The sequence below is a fragment of the Penicillium psychrosexuale genome (assembly GCF_028828465.1).
Source record: "Penicillium psychrosexuale strain IBT 29551 chromosome Unknown utg000002l, whole genome shotgun sequence".
NCBI lineage: Eukaryota > Fungi > Ascomycota > Eurotiomycetes > Eurotiales > Aspergillaceae > Penicillium > Penicillium psychrosexuale.
The window spans coordinates 5880453-5902663 of NW_026643187.1; the positions used below are offsets into that span (position 1 = coordinate 5880453).

At 51.5% G+C, this 22211-nt stretch overlaps 8 protein-coding genes across 8 annotated transcripts; 4 read left to right on the forward strand and 4 right to left on the reverse strand.

The window, feature by feature from the left end:
* Window positions 1–210: 210 nt before the first annotated feature.
* N7518_003389 (guanine nucleotide exchange factor SEC2) lies at window positions 211–2283 on the forward strand (the record flags this gene model as incomplete). The annotated part of the gene is made up of 3 exons (XM_057184316.1): window positions 211–771; window positions 827–2048; window positions 2114–2283. The coding sequence occupies 3 exons, from the start codon at window positions 211–213 to the stop codon at window positions 2281–2283; spliced, it is 1953 nt and encodes a 650-aa protein (XP_057045766.1).
* Window positions 2284–3141: 858 nt separating this feature from the next.
* On the reverse strand, window positions 3142–4688 carry N7518_003390 (uncharacterized protein; the record flags this gene model as incomplete). Its single annotated transcript, XM_057184317.1, has 2 exons — window positions 3142–4225; window positions 4282–4688. 2 exons carry the CDS (start codon window positions 4686–4688, stop codon window positions 3142–3144), a joined length of 1491 nt encoding a protein of 496 aa, XP_057045767.1.
* A 792-nt stretch (window positions 4689–5480) lies between these two features.
* Window positions 5481–8516, forward strand: pmt1 (protein mannosyltransferase 1; the record flags this gene model as incomplete). Its single annotated transcript, XM_057184318.1, has 4 exons — window positions 5481–5740; window positions 5813–6386; window positions 6446–7943; window positions 8065–8516. 4 exons carry the CDS (start codon window positions 5481–5483, stop codon window positions 8514–8516), a joined length of 2784 nt encoding a protein of 927 aa, XP_057045768.1.
* Window positions 8517–8970: 454 nt separating this feature from the next.
* Window positions 8971–9776, reverse strand: N7518_003392 (uncharacterized protein; the record flags this gene model as incomplete). Its single annotated transcript, XM_057184319.1, has 4 exons — window positions 8971–9021; window positions 9148–9349; window positions 9529–9572; window positions 9636–9776. The coding sequence occupies 4 exons, from the start codon at window positions 9774–9776 to the stop codon at window positions 8971–8973; spliced, it is 438 nt and encodes a 145-aa protein (XP_057045769.1).
* A 614-nt stretch (window positions 9777–10390) lies between these two features.
* On the forward strand, window positions 10391–12319 carry erf2 (palmitoyltransferase ERF2; the record flags this gene model as incomplete). The annotated part of the gene is made up of 3 exons (XM_057184320.1): window positions 10391–11364; window positions 11420–11528; window positions 11582–12319. 3 exons carry the CDS (start codon window positions 10391–10393, stop codon window positions 12317–12319), a joined length of 1821 nt encoding a protein of 606 aa, XP_057045770.1.
* Window positions 12320–13125: 806 nt separating this feature from the next.
* N7518_003394 (putative histone-lysine N-methyltransferase (Ash1)) lies at window positions 13126–15647 on the forward strand (the record flags this gene model as incomplete). Its single annotated transcript, XM_057184321.1, has 4 exons — window positions 13126–14236; window positions 14288–14661; window positions 14713–14912; window positions 14966–15647. The coding sequence occupies 4 exons, from the start codon at window positions 13126–13128 to the stop codon at window positions 15645–15647; spliced, it is 2367 nt and encodes a 788-aa protein (XP_057045771.1).
* Window positions 15648–16416: 769 nt separating this feature from the next.
* Window positions 16417–18549, reverse strand: sC (sulfate adenylyltransferase; the record flags this gene model as incomplete). Its single annotated transcript, XM_057184322.1, has 5 exons — window positions 16417–17612; window positions 17666–17811; window positions 17997–18179; window positions 18269–18296; window positions 18381–18549. The coding sequence occupies 5 exons, from the start codon at window positions 18547–18549 to the stop codon at window positions 16417–16419; spliced, it is 1722 nt and encodes a 573-aa protein (XP_057045772.1).
* Window positions 18550–19324: 775 nt separating this feature from the next.
* N7518_003396 (uncharacterized protein) lies at window positions 19325–21810 on the reverse strand (the record flags this gene model as incomplete). Its single annotated transcript, XM_057184323.1, has 2 exons — window positions 19325–20424; window positions 20487–21810. The coding sequence occupies 2 exons, from the start codon at window positions 21808–21810 to the stop codon at window positions 19325–19327; spliced, it is 2424 nt and encodes an 807-aa protein (XP_057045773.1).
* Between the last annotated feature and the right edge of the window lie 401 nt (window positions 21811–22211).

Consider the following 22211-nt stretch of genomic DNA (forward strand, 5'->3'; position numbering starts at 1 on the left):
AAGCTTTCCTGGACGTGATCTCGATTTTTGATCTTGATCTGGCGACGAGCGATCCATTTCTTCCCTTACATCCCGAACGCCTTCTACGTCACTCACCATGGCCGAGTAAGTATCCATCAAGATTACCGCGACTTCAATTATTGACGCTTTAGGTGGGGCAGTTTAATTGCCTTTCAGACCTCGCATCATAGCTTCTTCTCCCCATCCAAAATGATCTCGCGCAACTCCCATAAGAGGTCGCTCTCCTCCGAGCACCGGTCCTTATCTCCTGACCGAACCGTCACGAAAGCGAAGTCCACCACCAATCTCTCCGAGATCGCTGCTGCCAATGCAGCGCAAAACTCCGGATATTACGAAAGCAGTTTCAGCACATTGCAAGACCCGCGATTGCTGATCGGGTCGGAGGTCTCGCATTCGACGTCATCGTCTCACCACCCGGATCTGAGCAACGAAGTAGCGGCATTGTCTGTGAAATTGATCCAGGCTATCAACAACCAAACAAACCTTGACGATAACCTGGTCGCTACTCGGCAAGAGCTAGAGCTGGCTCAGGGCAAAATTCAAGCTCTGGAGTACCAGAACGAGAAATATCGGCGAGATATTGATAACCAAGTCTATATAAAGAAGGTCGACTCTGATCGCGAAATTTCACAATTACGAGATGCATTAGCAGAAGAAACGACCCTGCGTCTCGCCGCTGAAAAGGGCAGGAAAAATATTGAGCAAGAAGTGGAAACTCTCACTGCGGCTCTTTTTGAAGAAGCCAATAAGGTCGGTAATCTCCTTCAACGTATGCATTTTGTACTAAATTCTAACGTTACTTTAGATGGTAGCTTCGGCTAAAATTGACCGAGAGGCGGTGGAAAAGAAGAATGAGCAATTGCGTTCACAAGTCAAAGATACCGAGTTACTCCTGGCATCGCACCAAGACCAGCTTGCCGAGCTCAAGTCTGTCATGCAAACGATGAATCTTCACAAAGATGACATGGAATGCCGTCTCGCTAACAGTCCATCGTCCCCGGACGAGTCACAAGCGCAAGGTTCTAACCAAGACACTGAGTTTGAACCCGTTCCTATATTGATTGGCAACCCGGAGGAGTTCACCCCGGGTCCTTCCTCTAGCTTCCCTCATCTCCTCCGCATGGTATGTCGCGCGGATTTGCAGGCTTATGAGGATTTCCGCGATTTGCTGGTACTCTCTCGGAGCTCAAAACCTCCCAGCCGTGCTGCTAGTGGGTCATATGGAGGCCTCAACGTGATGGGCCTGGCAAGCTTTGCGAGTGGAGGGTCTCCATCGTCGACCTCATCACCTACCAAAGGGTTTAGCTACTCCCCTAATGGGAGCATATCTTCCACAACGGGTTCGGGATTTTCCTTGAAGGAAACTCGCTTCTACAAGCGGGTGCTTATGGAGGATATCGAACCTACATTGCGACTAGATCTAGCGCCGGGGATTTCTTGGTTGACGCGGCGTACCGTTCTAAGTGGTATCTGTGAAGGCAGTCTCGTCGTCGAGCCAATGCCCACATCAGCTCAGAAATTCGAGTTCCCCTGCTCTGTCTGTGGTGAACGCAGACCCGGCACGTCTAATGCGAGAACCCATCGTTTCCGAACGTCAGACAGCGAGACTGCTCAAAGGTACTCCCTTTGCATTCTCTGCTTAGAAAGAGTGCGCTCATGTTGCGAGTTCACTGGCTACTTGCGTCTCATCCTTGATGGACATCTTCGGGCTGGGGATACCGAAGAAGAAAAGGAAATCTGGGATGAGACTATCCGTCTCAGAGAGAGGATGTTCTGGTCCCGCGTCGGAGGAGGCATCATTCCATTGGGCAATCGCCCAAGCGAACCGGATGTGCCGGCCAGCACAGAGCCTAATACTGGCGTCCAAGACGATGACGACCAGTATCTCTATCCTGTGGACGTTACTTATCTCGAGCCCAGGACAGAAAAAGTACCCGTTGCTGATCAAATCGCGCCGGAAACACCAGTTAGAGCATCCACTACTGATCATATAACCCCCCTGATCTTCCTCGACCTCAAAGTCCTATGTATGACAGGAATGATGCTGCTTCTTTGGATGACTTGCAACGCAAGCGACTTTCTATTGATTCAGCAGCAAGCGTTTATGAAGAAGCCAGCACTGACGTGGATGCCAATACCACGGCACCTGCCCCCAACGAACCCTCGATCATGCAGAGTCGAGAGACAGACACAGACATCGCCAAACCTAATGGTTTGAGCGACTCTTTACCTCGGTTGATCACAAGCGATCAACACGAGTGAGACGACTATACGTTTTACACAGCGTTTAATGATCCGCTTAATGTCTTCACCCTTCACTACACCCCTTGGCATTGCGTTCTTCAGTCACTTAATTTCTTCTATTTCCTCCAGGTCGTCGATAAGACCTGCCCTTTGGAAATCCTGCTTCTGCTTTTACCTCTACCTTTAATAACCCTTTGGGTTACACCTTGATAATGTTCCTCATCCGTTCTGGCTTTTTGGACATCCTTCTCTTCATTTTCGGCAGCATGGCCTACTGTATTATTATCAACTTTTCACTTCCAACCATGTATACATAATAATGCGTTTTGCTTTCCCCTTTCCCCTTTCCCTTTCTTTTTTTTGCGGACATTTGGACCAGGTGCGGCATTGTGGATTTCACTGTTTCTGTTCTTTTTTCTCTTTTTTCTCCTTTTTTTCTGTGCCCACTTTTGATTCGCGGCAATGCTGGTTTCGGGACCTATTGGTGGAAGTTCGGTGATAAATGATAGACGATTTGAATCAAATTGCATACAAAGTCATCTATTCTCTTATAATAATAAACGTAGAAGATGCGAGGAACGCATGCCAGTTCTAGTCACCAATGCCCAGAATCACCACTACTTGATACGCAATATAGACAGGATCCAAGTACTAAACAGGATGGAGAGAAGCATGGACTAGACAAGATGTTTCATGAGGCTAAGAATAAAAAAGCGCTATTGTACACAAATAGGAAAAAAGAAGCTCATCATCCAGATTCCATCCCTCCCAAACTCCACAAATGGCAGAAAAGATAGCCTTTGAAATAGAAAACCCGCGAAAACCTCAATGCGAACGAGAACATCCCGTCTGAACTGTACGTAGCCGGGGAAGATATCATTTCTTGGCAAGCTGGTGAATGTGCCGGAGCTGATCTTCGATGTTCATGCTCTGGGGGTTGGGAGTGGCGTTCGGGTTCTGTGGGCCAGCCGAGGCATCGAGACCCGTAGACAGACGCTTGCGGCGAGCTTCCTCCTCGGGGTCGAGGGGAGCAGGGTCGAAGACGTCGCTGCGCTGGCTGGCAAGACGCTTGAGGTTGTTGACCACGTCGACGGTGGACAGATTGGTGGTGGCACTGCGGGCTTCGGCCTTGGCACGCTGCTCTTTCCAGCGCGGGTCGAGCAGCTCGATACGGATGTGCTCGTCCAGCTCGTTGGAGGGCACTTTCTGGTTGCAGTAAGGGCAGATCCCCATCTGGGCTTGTTGACGGCGGGCCTGAGCGCGGGGCACGTAGTCTGAGCGGATGCGCATTGGCTGTTGGCCTGGGGGGGCTTGGGCTGCTGCCTGGGCGGCGGCGGCTTGGTCGCGCGCCTGGGTCCGCTCGCGGATGCGCTGGTCTTCGGCAGGGTTGGTGAACTGGCCGGCTGCGGGGTAGGGGCTTGCTGGGTAGGGCGCGACTGCGGGCTGGGGGGCGGGCTGAGGGACGGGCATCGGTGCTGGTCGAACTGGGTAGGCGTTGTAGTAGACGGGTTCGTCAAGGCCATTGGGCATCGCTTCATCGATACGGAGTGCGTTGAGGGAAAAGGATGCTCTCTGCTCGAGGGAGGCGGACTGCAGATCATTGGCGGAGGTCGGCGGTGGCAAGTCTGCGTGGTTGTCGTGCTCGGTGAATTCAATAGTCTCGACCACGACGAAGTCATGCCAGTCGATCTGGGCGTACTCAATGCGTTCCTGTTCACTTTGCTGTTCCTTCTCTTGCTTCTGTTGACGTTGGTATTTCACCCATTCTGCGCGCTGCTTAGCGCGCTCCATGACGTGGAATTTGTTCTTTGCACTTTGTTGCAGCTCTTCGATTCTCTTCGTGGCTGAAGTCACGTCATCGATACCCTCGTCGCGAAGCAAGATAGTGTATTGGTCGACCAAACGCGTGAAGAATTGGTAGAGACTATGCTGTGGGCGCAAGAAGTCGAACTGGGAATTTCTGGCCTCGCGCTGCGCCAGCGCGGTCATGAATGACTTCCCCGCTTCGCGACAAACATCGCCGTGAGCTTCACCACCTCCAAATCCTGCGCATTGATAATAGGCATGCGCGCAGAGAAGTGGAACGGAGATGGTTCAGGTGGTCCTTTGGGCTTTTCGGGTTCCGCAGCGGCGACAGCCTCGCCAGCTCGTGCTGGTCCGACTCGACCTGCTCTGTACTCGGCGATATACCATTGATAGTATGGCTCGTAGGCATCTCCAGCATTCAGGAAAGAGAATTTGTAGTTGTTCCTTTCCCTCTCGCGGATACGGTCTTCAAAGACACCTTTATGGCGAACGACATAGCTTGCTGTGGTCTCGATGGCTTTGCGAATATCCTTGGGAGGAAGAACCATACCCTCTGGAGGCTTGATAACCCCCTCAGACCCCTCAGGGCGAGGTGTAGTTCCATTGGATGGCTCCATGGTGGATGGCAAGGATATGAAGAGATAGAGGTCTTGCCAGTAGGAAAGCAAATGATGGATCCACCATTTCACCGCCGTAAAGAGTGGCATTTTGACGGCGGTGTGAATTTTGGCGGTGTGTGTTGTGGCGGGGATTGGATTGTGGCGTAGGTTGTGGGATTGTGGCGGTGCCTCCCGTGCACGCGGCCATGTTCCTGTGTTCTGCATTTGTCCACGGGAATGTTTACTTTCTCTTTTTTATAGTCAATTGATTTCTAGATCATCTTATATACATGTAGATATCCAAAAGTATAGTATTTCAAATCTACATGCTACTGGCGTACTCTGTAGAGCCCGTTAGAACACTAGGGGCTAAAAACTAAGGGGCTCACATGTTGTCCTCCACAGCCGCCGTTGATCTGGCCTCAAGGCGGAACTGCACACTGCACGCTTTCGTCCATCCGCGTTCACTCCAGTTCTTGATTCTCAACTTTTTTTTTCTTTCTTACTCTCTCTTCAACAGCCAATTTTCTTTAGTCTTTTACTTCTTCCCTGTCATGGGGCCTTTTTCCTCATTATTACACGATCATTAATTGGTGTGCTGTTTGAAGCTATTGAACGGTTGACAGCTCGAGGTCGAACATAGCTCTCGATAGCGTACACTCGTCCATCGAACCCTGAGAAACCTCTCATTGGCAATTCAAACTATAACTCAACTACACGCAATCCTCATATCGTTTCTCCTCGACATTCCGACTTCGATTCCGACTCCCGCGCCGTTCTCCTGAACCGCTGACGTCGTATCGAAACAATATGGGCCAGAAAGCGCAAGACACGCTGGCCGTGCGGCCACAGAGCCGTGGTAGGCGCTCGCCCAGTCGGTCGCCCAAACCCAAGAACCGCAAGCCTTTGGCGGTGCCTCAGACGTATGCCTCGGAGGGAGTGAAGAACAATGACATCTTCAAACTCCCCGGCTCGGACTATAGACTTATTGTACTGGTAACTCTGATCGCCGCAGCTGTTCGCCTATTCAGAATCTATCAGCCCACCAGCGTGGTCTTCGATGAAGTCCAGTACGTTCCGCCCAAGCTTGTGTTTTCAATCGGAATAAAAACAAACAGAGACTAATGATTGCGCGTGAACAGCTTCGGTGGATTTGCTTCCAAATATATCAAGGGAAAATTCTTCATGGACGTGCACCCCCCGCTAGCTAAACTGCTGCTTACGCTGGCTGGTTGGTTGGCTGGGTTCGACGGAAACTTCGACTTCAAGGATATTGGCAAGGATTATTTGGAGCCCGGTGTTCCTTATGTGGCCATGCGCATGCTTCCAGCTATTCTGGGTGTTCTGACTGTCCCATTGATGTTCCTCACCCTCAAAGTTACCGGGTGCCGAACTTCAACTTCAGTCCTAGGTGCTGGTCTTGTTATCTTTGACAATGCTTTGGTCACTCAGTCCCGTCTGATTTTGCTCGACTCCCCACTGATTTTCTTTACCGCTCTGACAGCCTTGGCCTTCAGCTGCTTCACCAACCAACAAGAGCTGGGACCGGCCTATGCCTTCCGTGGCCCGTGGTGGTTCTGGCTCGTGTGTACCGGTCTTTCTCTTGGCGCAACCCTGAGCGTGAAGTGGGTTGGCCTCTTCACTATGGCTTGGGTTGGATCTCTCACGGCTCTCCAGTTGTGGGTACTGTTGGGCGATTCTAAAAATGTCACACCGGTATGGGTTTCCAGATTCAGATCAAGCCGTGTTCTATGCTAACAGTAGGATTCTTACAGCGTCTGTGGTTCAAGCATTTCTTCTCTCGGGTATTCTGTCTCATTGTCATTCCTCTCGGTTTCTACATGGCCATGTTTGCCATCCACTTTACATGCTTGGTTAACCCTGGAGAAGGTGACGGCTTCATGTCATCGGAATTCCAGGCAACTTTGAACTCAAAGTCTATGCAAGATGTTCCCGCAGATGTCTCATTTGGATCCCGGGTCAGCCTCCGCCACCTGAACACACAGGGCGGCTACCTGCACTCCCACCCTCACATGTACCCAACAGGTAGCAAGCAGCAGCAGATCACGCTCTACCCCCACAAGGATGAGAACAACGAGTTCCTCCTGGAGAACTCGACTCAGCCTCTAGGACCCTATGGAGAGGTCGAGGGCCCGTTCGCCTGGGATAACCTGACTGCTCCTGGTTTCATTGAGGATGGTTCGATTATCAGACTTTACCATGTGATCACTCACCGAAGAATTCACTCGCATGACGAGCGCCCTCCGGTGACCGAGGCCGACTGGCAGTATGAGGTCTCTGCCTACGGATACGAAGGCTTCCCTGGTGATGCCAACGACTTATGGAGGGTTGAGATTGTGAAGTCCATGTCCGAGACCCCGGAGTCTAAGAAGCGCCTGCGGACTATCCAGTCCAAGTTCAAGTTGGTGCACGTCATGACTGGTTGTGTCCTGTTCTCCCACAAGGTCAAGCTTCCGGACTGGGGATACGAGCAGCAGGAAGTGACTTGCGCCAAGGGTGGTACTCTTCCCAATAGCATTTGGTATATTGAGTCCAACCAGCATCCCGCTATGGCCCCAGACGCCGAGCGAGTGAACTACCGGAATCCCGGATTCTTGGGCAAGTTCTGGGAATTGCAGAAGGTCATGTGGACCACGAACGCAGGCTTAGTTGAGTCCCATGCCTGGGATTCTCGTCCGCCCTCCTGGCCTACCCTCCTTCGTGGCATCAACTTCTGGGGCAAAGACAACCGCCAAATTTACCTCCTCGGAAACCCTCTTATTTGGTGGTCGACCACTCTGGCTATCGGAGTCTATTTCGTTTTCAAGGCTCTCTCCATTGTTCGGTGGCAACGAAGCTGTGATGACTACAAGCACACTTCGTTCAAGCGCTTTGACTACGAGGTTGGCACCAGCGTTTTGGGCTGGTTCTTCCACTATTTCCCATTCTACCTCATGGCCCGCCAGCTCTTCTTGCATCACTACCTCCCTGCCCTTTACTTCGCCATTATGGTCTTCTGCCAAGAATTTGACTTCCTCACAAACCGCATTAAGAGCCTGGGGCTTGCATCGAAGCCCGTGATCGGCAAGGCTCTGATGGCAGTCTTCCTGGGTCTTAGCGTTGTTGTATTCACGCTCTACGCCCCACTCGTGTATGGCAACCCCTGGACTAGGGATGCCTGCAACCAGGTGAAGCTGCTTGGATCCTGGGATTTCGACTGTAACACATTCCACACCGACGTAAGTGTTCCGGAATGGAAACCTCCCCGACGAGGTTATTGAACGAATCGACGAGATCACGACTGACATAGGCTTTTTGGACTCCACTAGTTGAGCCAGTACATCACTCAGTACGTGCCGAGCCTACCCCCCCGTGGCTGCCTCTACAACCGCAGCTCAAGCACCACCCCCACCGCCACCAGTCCAGGCTCAAGAGCCTGCGCCTGCGCCTGCAGGTGAGGCTGTTCAAGAATCAGACCCAGCGGCCGTCACCGCGCCCAAGCTTAAGGGCTCCGTGGCGCGCGTTGAGTACCGCGACCAAAACGGCAAAGTTCTTGACGAGAACCTTGTAGCCTCGCTCCGAGCAGAAGGTAAAGTCAAGTTCGAGACTCGCTATGAAGCTGGTCATCCTCTGGAGAATGCCCATGAGGTTCCTATCGTCGATGGCCAGCTCGCTCCCCCGCACCCGGATGTGCAGGGCCAGAATCCCGAGACTGCCAGCGCGCCCGAAGACATCGTGCCCCCTGAGAGCCCCGCGTCTGTGGCCGATGGTAACGAGCGCTCCGTCGAGCAGCCAAGCTCCATGGAAGCCAAACCTGCCAGCGAGGGCAATGATGCGACTAGCTAGTGGCCGGAAGATAAAATGTAAGAGGAGACTGGATTCTGCCATGTATAATGAGACTCCATAGAGTACTTGTCCATTTCTCTAGTCAATGTTAGCTTTTTTTTAGTGTTGCCACAATTGACAGTAATATTTTTTGCTATATAAAATAATATTCAAGGTCAGTTAGCTGGCCAATCTCAGCGCTTGTAGCTCTGGTTTGTCAGGTATGGTTCTAGATTGCTAATTCAATCTTGTAACCAAGCCAGCAGGATACGGATGTAACGGAAGAAAGAGACATATTCCCAATTGACTCTTTATCTGAATACGGATACTATGCACAAATCTCTTGCTATCCAAATGGCAAGTTCACGCAGCCCTCTCCTCTCCCCGGTCTTAGTGTACAGCAGCCGGCCGCGGGAAGCGGCGGTTCGCTTCATTCGACTTCTTAAGGCACTTCTTGTGGCTAATCAATAGCCGTTTAGTAGTCCCACTCCTCCTTGCCGTACTTGTTGAAACGCTCGTGGAGGTCCTATTAGAAAGAAGCTAATGTCAGCATTTACTACCAAAACAGCAACGCGATCACACATGACACTTTCAACAAGTTCTGAAGTGATCCAACGTATGGCATAAATAAGAAGTATCAGCGAATTCATACCTCGGGCAGGGTGACATTGGGAACAATGACAGTGTTCATGGCGCTGGGGGCAGCACGGAGGGGCTGGTTCTTGTCGCCGTGAGGGTGGTACTGGTACTTGTAGACCTTGCCATCCTCGGACTGGCCCTGCCAGGGCATGGCACTCTCGCCAATGCGAACGTTGCTCTCAGAGGTCACGGAGGTGGGCTTGCGGCCGAAGTACCTATATTATCGCGAATACCAAACTGATTAGCGACCGTTGTGCTTATTGTATGTGCATGCGCCATTGAGAGTGATAGGTAGGTTAGGTAAAACGCCAAAGAAGTGCCGACGTCACAGTGGCGGAAATGGGGCGACCCAGGGCACGAGGCATTGTAGGGCAATTTCGGGAGGGATGCTCACCATCCGGCAATCAGGAAAGCACCAGACATGACACCGAGAAGGACCTAGAAGTACTGCAGTTAGGACGAAAGATCGAGCATGGTTCAATGGCTCCGTGGGATCCGTACGTAGAGCTCGGGATCACGCTTGCCGGCCTTTTCGAGGTTGGCCTCCTCGACCTTGGCGGAGCTGAAGCGGCGCGGGGGAGCGCGGAGGAGGGACTGGCGGGTCAGAGCCCGGCGGGTAGCCAGAGCAGCAATTGAGGACATGGTTGCAGCAATTCGAGCGTGCGTTGGAAGGATAATTCGTGGGCAGAGAACTGGAGACGGGGTAGTGGGAGAGAATCATGAACGTCGAATGATGTTGCCGGAATATCAGGTGACGCTGAGTCAGCACCGGTTCAAGCAATAACTATGGGTCACGACTTTCGAGCTTCCTGTTGGTTGATATTCTATGGTTCAAGTTATCTGACTTGCTGACGCATGTACGATCATTCGGTGTTGATTCTGTGATGTAATTGGCCTTGACGATTTGTTTGGCCTCTCGATCGCTGTTTATGCCTTGAGGTATGGTGTTCCGGTTCTTTCCATCAGGGGCTCTGTCTTGGCCCCGGCTTTGCGGCGCGTTTGTTAATTTGAGCCTAATGGGATTATAGGACCTTGATTAATCCGTCTATTCACTTCGCTCATTAGTTAGACATTGTCTCGGCTCCATCGTCACTCCTTTCTCAGCTCCGCGCGCTGCTCACCGTATCCCGTCGATATTAGCTGCCTACGTTACACCGCAATTCGCTCCCATCCCTTCGCCGTTGCCAATTAGGAACACAATATGATAGCGTGCATTTACATCTAGCAAATTTTAATATTCACATCCTTTCATGGCCATGGAAAACTCCGCAGATCGTCCAGAGGCTGGCGACACAAACCAAGGATCGATACCGCAACATGTACTAGGGATTCCTCGCCCTCCCTCTGTTGGCGGAATTTCGTCCCGAGTGACAGATGAAGATGGAGAGCGAACACCATCTTACACATCACCTACCCAGTCGCGGTTCTCTGTTACCTCCAGGCGTGCTCCTCCTCCAGTGCGGAACTCCATCAATGCACCCAGCCAGGTGACCAGCAGGCCTGGTAGCTCGGGCAGTCGTTTGAGTAGAACGCATATACCGTCCCTGACGGCACAGGGTTTTTTCCGGCCCATGAGCTCGCAACGATTGCAGGCACACCGAGGAACACGCCCTGCGACTAAAGGGACGATTTCATCCACCGACGACTGGACGGAGCATGGAAGCCAGAACAGGAGGAGCTTAATCTCTAATACTAGCACAGCCCCGCAAGTCTCTCAGCTTCCGGCTGATATGGAAGCTCCTCCGTCTCGGGGAACAGAGTTCACAGATTCTATCATTCCAGACCGCAACACCTCCAACGCTAGCCCTGCCGGTAACACAACCATCCGTAGTTTGGGTGAAAGCGTCCGACTGCTGCGGGACCGAGATCAAAAGGAGAAGCCCCAGCGTCTCAACCTGGGTGCCAACTATACAGGGAATGCCGTGCAGGAGGCACCGCCGAAATCACCTCTTTCATTCCTATCATTGCAAAATAGGGGTGCCGGACACAACCACGATTCTCGGGCTCATCAAGGCCACGAACATCTTTCTTCCGCTGGCTCCTCTCCGGGTTCCATTGACCTGAAAAAACCCCCTCTACAAAAAACGAATTTGGGCAAGAATTACCAGTACTTCCTTGGCAACACATTCTTCTGCGGCGGAGGGCGGTTCCAGAACTCGAGAGACAAGCCTGTCAATATTGCAACAGGGCTTCTAATCGTGGTACCATCGGCATTGTTCTTTGGCTTCTCGTATGTGAATTCGCTTAATGTGACCACTGGGCCAATAGCTAATCTCTGAAATCAGGGCTCCCTGGCTGTGGCATAATATCTCTCCTGCCATTCCCATAGTGTTCGCTTACATTTTCTACGTGTGTTTCTCGTCATTTGTTCATGCGTCCGTTGTCGACCCTGGAGTAAGTGACTCGCTCCTGATTGGGTTTGGTGATTGCTAACATGATACCCCCAGATCATGCCTCGAAATGTACACCCTATGCCTCAACCACATTCTTCGGACGATCCTCTGGCGCCTGGTCCGCCGACAAATGACTGGGTCATGGTCAAGCTTGCTACTTCCGATGTAGCTGCCATGGACGTGCCTGTGAAATACTGCAAGACATGTAATATCTGGCGGCCTCCTCGCTGCTATCACTGCCGTGTCTGCAACAACTGTGTGGAAACCCTCGACCATCACTGCGTGTGGCTCAACAATTGTGTTGGTCGCCGGAATTATCGTTATTTCTTCACTTTCGTCAGCTCTTCAACCCTCTTGGCTCTCTTTTTGATCGGTGCTAGTCTGGCACATATATTGGTCTACAGGTCTCGGGAGAGCATATCATTCGGGGCTGCAATCTCTAAATGGAGAGTCCCATGGGCCATGGTGATATATGGGTTGGTTGCAGTGCCATACCCTACATCGCTTTGGGCATATCATCTTTTCCTAGTTGGCCGTGGCGAAACTACCAGAGAATATCTCAACTCGCACAAGTTTGCCAAGACTGACCGACACCGACCATTCACCCAAGGAAACATCCTCAGGAATTGGATTGCTGTTCTTGGGCGTCCTCGCCCTCCCACCTACATGCAATTCAAGCAGCGGTATGAAGACGGTGACCAACGCTTAGACTCTCAAAAGAGCAAATATCGCGTCCCGGATGTCGAGTCCCAAGGCATTGAGATGGAACAAGTTGGTCCCCAACAGGATTAAAACAAAAAGTCGTTTTTTTGCCTGTCGGCCTTGTTTCGACGGCTACGATCTGTGAAGATGATATTTATGATTTCCTCTTTTTTGCTTCCCAATTATTACTGTTCTTACTCATACCAGGGCATCTATCACTTTCTAATCACTACATTACACATACCCTTCTTGTCCCCATCCCTCTTTGTTCGATTTGCTATACCTAGCGCAGACATAATTCTCTCATTCTACTGATCCATGACGATCTATTTCTTATCCTGTTATATGCTGTTACTTGTTGTGACTACATACCTGGGAATAGGTAACCCTATCCAGAATTAGCCTTTACTTTCCATGTCCTATTAGGACTATATATTCACCTTTGCTTGGACATTTGATATCATCCAGTGTATGTCACGGCTAGAATAACAATCCATATATCCATATCATCCCAGGCATAGATTCTCTCATGTTCATGTGGGGGCGAGAGGGAGCGATTTCGGCATTCGGCACAAGATCTAGCATTGTAAGCCCTGGAAGATGCTTACTCTTCCCTTCTCCCTTATCCCTTGCTTTTCTTATTCTTCTTATTGCGGTAATATTCTTGTACGTTGGGACATTCTACGATTGGAGTGCTCGAAAGGGTTGTTGCACGCGTCAGACTCTCGCCCTAAATTGATAAGAAGCGCGGCGCGGGAAGCTGATCCTCTTCGATCCACCATCTTCCCCTGGTATTACCCCAACCAGTTTGACCAAACGCGGCAGTTGTTCTACATCGATAGAGAAAGGGCGGTTCCAGGTGGAATTGTCCTTCTTGTTATCCCATCCTCTCGAAAATGGCGCCACGAACGTCCCGATCAACCGCGTCCGCGGCTCCCGATGCCCAGGCTCACGAGCCTACCGAAGACAACATGAGCCTCGACGTGCCAGAGCAACTATTGACGCCTGAAAACAGCCGCTCGGAGACTTCAAGCAACAACGAGAACGCGCTGACCGACGAAACATCCGCAGGACGGCGAAGGTCAACACGGGTTACTCGCGCATCGTCGCGGCCGAGTGAGCCACTGGAGGACACACCTGAGAACGAGGAAGCCGCAGCCTCATCTAGCGAGGCCTACGTCGACAGCCTTGCCAAGGCGAAACGCTCGCACTCTTCTCTACGCCACAGTATTGCAGTAATGGAATCTTCCTTGCGGAGCGGAACCCCAGTCAACGATGATACTGCGGCCGACAACACTATGGCCCCCGATACACCTGTCTCGAGGTCTTCCCAGGGCTTGCAATCTGAGGATATGAATACGGCGCTTCAGCAGCGGACGCTACGAAACCGTGTGGGGAAGGAATTGGTCGAAGACGAAGGAACGGCCACGGCCGAACTAGTCTCATCCCGAACCTCTCCGCGCAAATCTCTACGACGGTCAGGTCGCTTCGATTTAATGAGTAAGGCTTCAGATTTGGTCGACCGGGCCAGCAGCATACTGGGAAAGCGCACGAGAAGCCAGGCAGACAAGGATCTCGATCGGCGTAGCAGTCTCCGATCTCGCAATATTGTCCCGTCGAAAGATGAAACGGCTCTTTCGACAGTCAACGAGCCAGCATCGAAGAAGCGTCGGGTATCTGAGAGCGACTTGTCCAAACTCCAGGATCAGGATAGTTCTGAAGAGGAACCGGCTGTGCCTGCTTCGTCGCGACCTAGGCGCAAGATATGGCTATCACATGGCCTCTATACAGGACAGGAACCCTCAGACTCGCCTCCTAAGCAGCGTCGGAGTAAGAATTCGAAGAAAACTGGAACCGGTCCCATGCATCGCACCATCCTTCCTATGCCGATGTTCAAAGGTGCTCGGCTTTTGAAGACTGGACGGGACTACCTGCTGCCGTTTGATATCTTTTCACCACTACCACCTGGCCAGCCTAAACCTGATGAGTGGCGCAAGACTAACAAGAGTGAGTGACGAGTATCCCACATCGTGAAGCGAGGACTAACAGACAGTCTAGATGTTTTTGTTGGTGATGCCGGAAGCTTCTGGAAAGCGAACAAAAAACTCGAGCTGTCTACTTGTATGTGTACCGAAGACACTGGCTGTGATGATAACTGCCAGAACCGCTATATGTTCTACGAGTGTGACAATGGTAACTGCAGGCTGGGTCCCGAGTGCGGTAACCGAAATTTCGAGGGCCTTAAGCACCGGACCAAGGCCGGGGGCAAGTATAACATTGGAGTCGAAGTTATCAAGACAGCAGATCGCGGGTATGGCGTTCGCAGCAATCGTTCCTTCGAGCCCAACCAGATTATCGTGGAATACACCGGCGAGATTCTTACCCAGCTTGAGTGCGAGAGGAGGATGAGAACAGTATACAAAAACAATGAAGTACGTGCCCTTTCTGTCGGTGCTTTACTACTTACTGACATCGTGAACTAGTGTTACTATCTCATGTATTTTGATCAAAATATGATCATTGATGCTACTCGCGGGTCTATTGCTCGCTTTGTTAACCATGCCTGTGAGCCAAACTGCCGTATGGAGAAGTGGACTGTCGGTGGCAAGCCACGCATGGCACTTTTCGCTGGGGATCGAGGAGTCTCGACAGGGGAGGAATTGAGTTATGACTACAACTTTGAGTGCGTATTACATGCATATCAAGCCACTTGACCATGCGCTAACACTATACCAGTCCTTACTCTAGCAAGAATGTTCAACAATGCCGCTGTGGATCAGCGAACTGTCGAGGCTTCCTTGGTCCCCGACTAAAGGATAAGCAGCAACGTGCCAAAGAACTCGAGAAACGAAAGGCCGAGGGAATTCAGCAGGCAACTACAAAAAAGGCCGTCGATAAGAAGCGAAAGGTCTCAGAAGAAGTCGAAAGCGACGACTCCCATCAAGGTAAAAAGCGCAAGATGACCAAGTCCAAAGCCATCAAGGCCGGCGTGAAAAAGGCCATGGCTACCGTTTGTGGGAAGAAAACGACCAAGACAACGGCAAAAGCCAAAAGCACAACCACTGTCAAGTCGAAGACCAACGTCAAGCTACCAACCGTGAAAGCTACAGGCCGGATGAAGGCCACTGTTCGCTCTTCCCGGTCTAACAGAGCAGCCAAGGAACCCCCGGCTTCTCCCAAGAGAACATCCCAACTCAAGAGGCCTTCTACTGAGACTAAGAAGCAAATCCTCGCTGCTGCTTCCAAAGGCTCTGGGGCTCCTCCCCGCAAGTCTGCGAAAAAGGCCCCTACCCAGAGCCCCGTCAAAGCTAAGAAGCCTGCTCCTAAGGCTAAGAGCACTAGCAAAGGGAGATTTGGCAAGGGAGTCAAAACTGCGGCTCGCCGTGTTATGAAGTCAGTGAAGGGAGCAAGGAAATGATTGATCTCTGGTCAGACTACGGTCGTTATTGCTGTTACGGACTTGCTTGAAAGGACCGAATTATTTGCACAACACATCTTTGCTGTCTGGAATCCTAGGTCTGTATTCTTTGTTGACCTTAATACTTGCCAGTGGTCCATTCGTTCTATTCTATTTGATAATTTTCTGGTAATTTATTCTCTCTATGGCTAAAATTCGGGTTGGCAATGGTCCCCTTGCTTGACATCGTGTCTTCCCCCTTCACTCCCCTTTGCTTCCTTTCGATTTCCCTGTGCGTTTTATTTACTATGGCTTCATGATTCCTTCGGTCTTGATTTATGCGTCACGGTTATGAAAGTGAGAGATTCTGATATAGCCAGGGTAAGATGCCTCTGAATTCAACATGGTTTCCTCTGGACTTCCTATACTCTTGTAGACCTTGGAAGTCTATAAAGTGTAGATATAGTACCCCATATATCATTCCAAGTTGGATGCATTTGTTGGTAATTTGTCCATGTTTCTTTTTCCCCAAGAGCTGTAAATTGCAAGACTATTCTACAACTGCCTTCTGACCACCCTATTCTATGACACTACTCATCTATCCAAGCTAGTAAATCATATAGTGTAAAAGGTTAGATCATCAGACCAAATCTATTGGCAAATTGAAACTATCTAAACCAGGGGAATCCATAGAAGAAAAAAAAAGCCCACGAGTTAAAAGCCAGCACTTTGTTCTATGTGCGGCAAAACATTAATCGACTCCAACAAGCCTCACGCAACCTGAGAAATTTTAAATACGCTCCAGGAAGCCCTGGCTCTCCAAGATGAGAATGATTTCGTGCACAATGCTGCGCACACTCTGCTTGGAGAAGTCGACAACGAGATCAGCCTTCTCAGGAGTCTCGTAGGGGTCATCGACACCAGTGAAGCCCTTGATCTCGCCACGACGGGCAGCATCGTAGATGCCGCGCTTGTCGGACTTCTCGCAGTACTCGAGGGGAGTGGCGACGTGCACCAAGAAAAAGGAGCCAGCCTGGGAGACGGCGTCGCGCGCGAACTTGCGGGACTCCTCGTAGGGAGCAATGGGGGAGGCGATGACAGCGGCACCGGCACGGGTCAGCTCGGTGGCCACGAAGGCAATGCGCTGGATGTTGGTGTGGCGGTCCTCGCGGGTGAAGCCCAGCTCGGAGGAGAGCTCGTGGCGGACGGTGTCACCCAGCAACAGGGAGACGGAGCGACCACCCTGCTGGTTCAGGGTGACCTGCAAAGCACGGGCGATAGCGTCCTTGCCGGAGTTCATGTAGCCAGTCAGGAAGATGGTGAAACCCTGGGTGGCGCGAGGAGGGTTGGACTCGCGCAGAATTTTGACAACCTCTGGGTAAGAGAACCACTCGGGAATATGGGCACCGGAGCGCAGACGACGGCGGAGCTCGGTACCGGAGATGTTGAGGGTCTTGACGCCAGCGGGGACCTGGTCAACGGGGCGGTACTCGTCGGTATCGGGGAGGTAGGTAACCATCTGGAATTCGACAACCTCGATGCCGAGCTCATCCTTGTACTTCTCGACGGCGTGTTGAGCATCGTAGGGACCGTAGAAATCCTCGCCCTTGGAGTTGGAACCAGGACCGGCGTGGTCACGACCAACAATGAAGTGGGTGGCACCGTGGTTCTTGCGGATGATGGCGTGCCAGATAGCCTCACGGGGACCACCCATACGCATGGCCAGACCGAGGAGACCCAGGACGGCCATGCCGTTGGGATAACGGGGAAGGAGCGCCTCGTATGCGCGGACACGGGTGAAGTGGTCAATGTCACCGGGCTTGGTCAGACCGACAACGGGGTGAATCAGGACATTGGCTTGGCGGGAACGAGCCGCGCGGACAGTCAGCTCACGGTGAGCACGGTGCATGGGGTTACGAGTCTGGAAGGCGACGACGCGGGACCAGCCCAGTTTGTCGAAGTGGACACGCAACTCTGCGGGGGTGTCTGTGGAGGGATTATTAGCTAGATTCAAGAATGGGATGGGGAATTGAACATACAGCGGAGGGCGACATAGTCGTAGTGGTTCAGCTTGTTGACAGCCTCGATCTTTCCACCAATGTAGAACTCCTCGACGGAGTTGTTCAAATACACGATAGCCGGGTGCTCTGGGTCACCGCCGAAGACAAGCTTAGCCTCTCTAGTCCTAAATTGGAGAACCGCGTCAGCGAGCCCCACTATAGCACGAACCACATCGACTCATTGGGTAAGGATTGAAGTTTTGTGACATCAAACGGTCATGATAAAGATAAAACAGGGTATCCGAGGAGAAATAACGATCGACAGTGCGACCGGTTTCGGCAAATTGTGAAAGAGAAAGGGAAAACTCACTTGTCGGGGTGGTAAATGTCGTCAATGGTGAGAATAGCCAAGTTACGGTCGTCACGGAAGTCACGTAGGGTGATGCGAGTACCGGCTTGGAGCTTGTTCTCTTCAATAACCTTTTTGCTAGCGTCGAGGGTAATGGGCATAGAGAACACATTGCCATCGGCAAGGCGGTTGTCCTCACAGACACTATGCACATTGTCAGCTGCTGCTGTTGTATATTTTCGTGCAGAATGAGGGGTTTCTCATTCCAATGGGATCATCTGTATCAAACATACCGGTCGTAGTCTGCCTGGTTCATGAAACCTGCATGAAAATTAGTAATTGTCGTCTATGCGCATGTTCAAAGAGAAAGGTCATTTGAATCTGAGAATAAACAATTGCACTTACCCTCCAGAGGAGAGAAACCTCCGTTCATGATCAGCTCGAGATCGCACAGCTGGCGCTCGGTGAGCGTCACAGCGGGGAGAGTCTCGGCCTCGGCGGCGAGCTCGGCGTGACGGGGAGCATCGCGGGCGAGAAGGTCCTTGAGGACACCACCGTGGGGGGCGTTGGCCATAATGAATAATAAAGAACGAAAGATGGAATATGAAGAGAAGTAATGTACAAGAAAAGAAAAGAGGGAAAGGCCTTGGTTATCAAGAAATTTCGAGTATGGAGGGGTGTGGATTGCACCATCCACATCCAACAGAAGTCGTCAACAAGTGGAGACCCGGTGGAAGTCTTGGCTTCGGGGTACAGGAAGTTGTTTGTGTCGTTCTTATGGATATTATATGGATCTTAGGGCTATTAGGGCTATTATTATCTTGTTTTGAATGCTTTATTCAGATAATTAGTACTATACAGCATATATGTCTTCCTATTTCAGCAGTATGAGGGTATAATTCTGATATTCTGATCATCCGAAGACCGATCTACAACGTTGTATAACTATTGTACGTACTGCAGTTTCAGATTGTCAGATTTTCAGGGGCAATACACACCCCCGGAACCCCTGACTGATATCATAGAGGCTTTGATTCTAAAGAAAGATCTTGTACCCCGTAGTACGTAGGAGTACACGTACACTTGGTATACAACCGATATACCTAACGCTATCCGGAAGTCCAAAAGCGGCTTAGCTCGACGCCACATCTGCAGAGGCTGAGGTCATGTGACCAAGCACGTCACCTCCGCGCGGAATCACGACATCCCATCCCCCAATTAGGAATAGATCGGCCGGGTGATCTGAAAACCCTAAATCCGGCTAGAATTCCATTAATATAGAACGCCAATAACCCGATATATTAAAACTATGGACACTATATACAACATACATCTCTCCCTACATATTTTCACTCCGCCTTCACCGTGCTATTGGGAAGCGTGATGGTCAATTTCTCGAAATCCACAGCAAACGCCCCTACCTTCATGGCCGGCTGAGTCGCGTTCGCATAGGAATCGGCCAGGTATTCTTCGATGTCCTCCCCCGAGGACAGAGCGGTGTCAAGTGAGCCTGTCTTCTGCAAAATGTACAACACCGCAATTCGAGAAAACCCAACAACCGTATCGGGAACGCTGATCGCGGTGGATGTGGAGGCAGCGGCAGTGGTTTGAGAGCTAGCCTTGGTAGCGGAGGCGCTCGTCGCGGACTCAGTTTGAGTGGGTGCCGACGTGGTCGTGGCTGTCTTGCTTGATTCCGAGTCGTCGTATAGGATACCGTTCATGGTGGCTTCGGAACGGACAGCTAGGACTGGTGTTGGGTCGGTTTTCGAGACGGATGGCATCGAGTCGGCTACTAACTTCACAGATCGTCGGGTCTTGCTTGTGTCGGTTGTGATAGCGCTGAAAGCTACGAGCGCGTTTTCGGTCGTGCAGGTGACGTCGTTCATGTTGAACAGAGCCATGATTGTGACTGGGTCGAGGGTGATGTTGAATTTCTCCTTGGATTCCTCGAACAGAACAGGAAGTGCACTGCCCATGGTCGCGTTCGATCCGTCACTTATCAGGGCGGTGGTGCAGCTACCATCACCCAAAACGGTGCACTGTGAGCCGATATAACCGTTCGAACATATGCACGAGCATTGGGTGCCGGCTGAGACGCTCACACCTCCATTCTCACAAGGGTTCTTTTCAGCACAGGTCGTGCTCGCATTCTCGCGGGGCACGGCGACAAGGAACACGGGGAGAAGAACTGCCAGAATGACGATGATGAAGATTACGACACAGATGAGCACGAAGATCTTCCGAGGTATTCCACAGCATGTCTTCTTGTGTCGGGGAGCATTAGGGTCGTCGTCGTTCGAGTTTAGCTGCTCGACATTACGCAAGTTAGAGCGTCCAAAGAACACGGGCCATGATGCGGTTGATCCGCGCGCTTCGGGTGTCGCCAAACCGGGCGGGGGAAAAGAGGCAAGCATTTCTGATAAAGAGCCAGAGTTACGTGGTCGGTGTCCTAAGCATACAGCAGTTAGTACTATTTTCGGTTTCCACATAGCCTGGATCCGAAAAACTCACCCATCCCTTTAAACCCAGCCTCATCACCAACCAGATTGGCTCGGCTGGCGGTTCTCCCATGATCCAGGTTCGATGCGAGCTTTGTCGCCCTCCGAATCAAATCAGATAAGCTGGAAAGACTTCCACGAGCCTCTGCATCCCGCAACGCATGCATATTCAGAGCAGGAGGCTTGCGACCGCCAGGCCTCTTGTCACTCATTGTTGGTGCGGCGGTAGGCAGCTGTCCGAAGGCCTCGAGCTCTTTTTCGAGTTGTACATTGGAGGAGAGCGATTCATGCTTTGTGGACAAGGGGGGTTTTTCTAAGTTCAGGCCTTTCGGTGGTTCACTCGATGTAGTAGACGACTTTCGTAATTGGCTTGGTATATGGGGCGCCTGGCTTGCAGCAGCTCCCAGCCCGACAGACCGCACTGCTGTTCCCTTGGCGGATTCCTCCTGAGTAGGTGCTGGCATGTCTACAACGGAAACAGGGTTAGACTTGAGAATGGTACGCATCGTCGGCTTTCCTCGCTTTCCAATACTGGCATTTCGGACAAGCCTCGTATCGTCCTCTTGGAAGCCAGGTGAGCGCTGGCCATCGTCTGAATCTATGTCGTATGCTCCCAGAATCTCGGATTCAGCGGGACCGGATCCCCAGCTTGGGATGGCTCGGCTCGACGCGACGGAGCATTTTGTAAAGCGAGGGTGGGCGAGTTCTTCTGGAATGGGCGAAACAGATGATCGACGAGCCCGAGGGGGCCGTCGCGAATTCAGCGGTGCAACAAGACCTGCCGTCCGGTGTCTAGGCTCATCCTGAGAAAGATCGGACTCGGCTGGCAGAGAAGTGGGTGGAAATTGGGGCAAATCGGAGGCTACAGATTGCCTGAACAAATCTTCCGTTGCGATCGATATTCGAGGAGTCAGGTCGATTGTGCTGGTGGGACTGGCAGGGATATTATCTATCGGCCGGTGAGACTGCGCTAGCGCAGAAGGCTGAGGTTGTGAGGAGGACCGGGGAGGTAATCCCATTTCTGAAACTCGGCTATCTCGTTCTGAGTAAATGGATGGCGAAGGCATTTCACCCGGATGAGGTGGTCTCTGAGGTGGAGGACCACGCCGAACCAAATACCTAGGATGTTGATTGGCCGGGTGTGGTGGGAGACCTGTATCAGGGAGAGGCCATTGTGCCTGGTGGGAGATATTCCTAGGGACGGGAGGTTGTCCCATCTGGGGTGGCGAGGCTCTTTCTGGACGCACGCCGGCATCTAGCATTTGCCTGGCCCGTTTGACGGATCCTTTCCTGGCAGGCTCGCCAGAGGGCCCGGAGTTTGGTAAGTCAGTGCTCATTGAGAAGTATGGCTAGCCTCTCGCGAGAAGTTAGGGCTCGCAGTGTAGGAAGTGTGGCGTGGTACTGCTGTCCAAAAGAGAGACTTGTCTCTCGAATATTGAGGATGATAATGAATGATTGCTCGATGCCTTGATCGAGCTGAAAAAAAAAACGAATGAAAAGATATCAAAAGGATTGAAACCAGAGAACCGGGGTCTGGCCACTGAGCAAGTGTCTACAAGATTGTAGAAGTGGATAAAGCAATGAGAACGATCTAGCAAGGCGAGATCCACAGGATCAAGATCGCAAACGAATGGAAGGGCATTCAATGCCACTGTATAAAACAGTCAGGACCAGCTTCAAGTCATCGTGGAGTTGCATTCGGAAGACTCACCGTTGAAAAAGGGGACTGGGAAAACGA